The following is a 1,374-nucleotide window of genomic DNA, read 5'->3' as shown; positions in this document are numbered from 1 at the left end:
ACACACACGCGCACACACACACACACACACGCACACACGCACGCACGCTCACACAAACACACACACGCGCACATACACACACACGCACGCACACACGCACGCACGCACACACACACATACGCACGCATGCACGCACGCACGCGCGCGCACGCACGCACGCACGCACGCACGCACACACGCACACACACGCACGCACGCACTCACTCACGCACACACGCACACACGCAAACAAACACTGAAGCTTCTCGCTCTGCTAGTTTTGCCACCTCTCTCTCTCTCTGCCGTGTTCGCGGAGACCGCATGCAAGGCATTATTACATAACACGCGCACACGGGGGAGGACCATGCACGGAGCAGCATCAGCAACGACCAGCATCCGTCGTCGGCTAGGATGAGCATCGCGTGGTGTTGCAAGCTGCGCGCGGGACCTAACAGCAAGCGATTGGTAGTCGTGCTCGTCTCCACGACGACGTTTCTTGGAATACTGCTGTTGAATTCGAAGAGTACTCCATCGGTAAGCAGCTGCATGTTAACTCATGATAATCATCAAGATGCGAATCTTTAATAAGTGTCTTCAAACTCCGAAGGACTTTGAAAGCACCGGAGACGAAGAGAGACAAAGTTAATCGAAATGATAGATCTACACTGCGGATTGCAGTATGATGAGAGAAGTATATATATATATATATATATATATATATATATATATATATATATATATCTATAGGTTTGGTCCGAGCTTAGGGCTATGCCTGCAGCGCGCCTGCTGACCGCCACCAGTTTGATACCATAGTCAAATTTCCAAGGTCTTTACGGTGGTGTGGTATAGGGTTAGTGGGCTCATACAGTGATCAGTTCCAATTGTCTTTTCATTAGCGACAACGATATCGATGTTGGTCGCTCGCACTCTAACTACGCATCGCCGACGTCCGTCGTCGCCAACGCGTCGTCGTCGCGCACGAGCAGCAGCGTGCCGACGTGGCAGCGACTGGAGCAGCTCTACTCTCACTCGTCCAAACTACTGGACGTCGACAACTCTCAGATATTCACGCACGACGAGCTATTCGCGCCGACGCGTCTAACTAGCGCCGACGTCGATGCCGACGGATACGTCGTCCCCAACATCGTCCACTACGTGCGCTTCGGTCGCGCCGACGTCACGTTCGTCGAGATGCTGTGCATGCGCTCGGCGTGGCAGAACATCCGCCCGAAGCGCCTGCTCGTACACTGCGACTTCGCGCCGACCGGTCACTGGTGGGACGAGGTGCGTCGGTGTAACATCTGTTTTGAACGTGTTACATGAATTAGTCAGCGAGGCTAGACTAGGGGTTTTTGTAGTAATAGTCTGGGTAGATGGAGCGTCGCGCATCTTGTT

General features: G+C 53.4%; 1 protein-coding gene across 1 annotated transcript; it reads left to right on the top strand.

The window, feature by feature from the left end:
- Positions 1–296: 296 nt before the first annotated feature.
- On the top strand, positions 297–1,273 carry LOC106817073 (the record flags this gene model as incomplete). The annotated part of the gene is made up of 2 exons (XM_014821720.1): positions 297–513; positions 877–1,273. Coding segments are annotated over exons 1-2 (520 nt in total), but the record flags the coding sequence as incomplete, so codon positions are not given.
- Between the last annotated feature and the right edge of the window lie 101 nt (positions 1,274–1,374).

The sequence above is a fragment of the Priapulus caudatus genome, unplaced genomic scaffold, assembly GCF_000485595.1.
Source record: "Priapulus caudatus unplaced genomic scaffold, Priapulus_caudatus-5.0.1 Scaffold1587, whole genome shotgun sequence".
In the NCBI taxonomy this organism is placed as follows: domain Eukaryota; kingdom Metazoa; phylum Priapulida; class Priapulimorpha; order Priapulimorphida; family Priapulidae; genus Priapulus; species Priapulus caudatus.
The sequence above is the reverse complement of the archived record's forward strand: the minus strand, read 5'-3'. Positions and strand labels throughout refer to the sequence as shown.